The sequence below is a fragment of the Galeopterus variegatus genome, unplaced genomic scaffold (genome assembly GCF_000696425.1).
Source record: "Galeopterus variegatus unplaced genomic scaffold, G_variegatus-3.0.2 Scaffold14112, whole genome shotgun sequence".
NCBI classification, from domain to species: domain Eukaryota; kingdom Metazoa; phylum Chordata; class Mammalia; order Dermoptera; family Cynocephalidae; genus Galeopterus; species Galeopterus variegatus.
The window spans coordinates 9,987-11,147 of record NW_007740223.1 but is presented as its reverse complement, the minus strand read 5'-3'; the positions used below and the strand labels follow the sequence as shown (position 1 = coordinate 11,147).

Below are 1,161 nucleotides of genomic sequence, written 5' to 3'. Positions count from 1 at the left end.
TCAATCAACCACAGGGCGTGGGTTCTTTCTTACGTGTGTTGGTAGATAAATGTCATAGACCGATCCTGAATCCACATCAAGAGCATGAAATCCAGCACAGGATCCACAGATCACTTTCAACCTCTGGCCTTCCTCCACAGTGAGATCCACCAGTAATGGCATATGTACTAATTCTCCAAATGACTACAAAGAAGTCACCAAGAAAAAGGCACTATGATGAAGCTGAACTTATTTCTAACAGATCACACTAGACAAGCTAGACTCAAGGTACTCAGCTATTCAATTACTGAGCCACACTGCCAACACCCAGAAAGCAAAAGATATTCTATAAAATGAGTCTTTATTATGGGCCGGCCCGTGGCTCACTCGGGAGAGTGCGGTGCTGATAACACCAAGGCCCCNAAAAAATAAGAATTTTGGATGAAAAATTCTTAATTTTTTGCCCTGCACTAAAATGGCCCCAGGAGCTATGACTAAGGTTTTATTTTTAGTATTAGAAATGATGTAATTAAGTTATTTGTAATATTCAATGTCAGGGTAATGTCAATTTTAATTAAGAATTTCATAAAGTTGTATTTAGTACACATTCTAGAATTATCAAAAAGACACTTAAAATACCCACAGAAAATGACTGCTAATTTTCTATGGGTTTGCGGAGAGATCTACTAAAGAACTTTACTTAAACACATTAAAGACCACTAATTTTACTTAAAAAATTGTTTTTTTTGCAACTCTTTAGAAACCTAACCACCAAAGTGAGGTAGGTTTACAACCACGATTACACGTCACGATTACACGTGTATGTGTAAAGTCACAAATGGAAACAATCCTAATTTTAAAACAAAGTGTCCATTCACTTCCTTTCCTAAAACTGTGCACAGGCAAAATGGCAAAAACATCTGAGTTTATATTCTTAATTTAAACAAACATGGGATCATATTACACATACTTTTAACTTGCTTTTTCCATTTAATGTATATCATTAAGAATTTCTGTAATTTAATTTTTAACCAGTACTCTATTGAATAGATACACCTTAAAACTGCTTGTTGGACACTTTTCTGTTATCAAAAACACATGTAAATCTTGATACAAATCCACGATTTAATGTGAGCTCTGCTTTTTTTTTTTTTTTTTTTTTTTTTTTTTTCCTTTTTGAGA

At 34.1% G+C, this 1,161-nt stretch overlaps 1 protein-coding gene across 1 annotated transcript in view; it reads right to left on the bottom strand.

The window, feature by feature from the left end:
- Positions 1-183, bottom strand: part of LOC103581855 (mitogen-activated protein kinase kinase kinase kinase 4-like) — a gene marked incomplete at its 5' end in the record, with an annotated part of 6,248 nt that extends 6,065 nt beyond the window's left edge. The window contains 1 exon segment of the mRNA XM_008563595.1: positions 34-183. Within this exon segment, the coding sequence (XP_008561817.1) occupies positions 34-183 (150 nt within the window).
- Between the last annotated feature and the right edge of the window lie 978 nt (positions 184-1,161).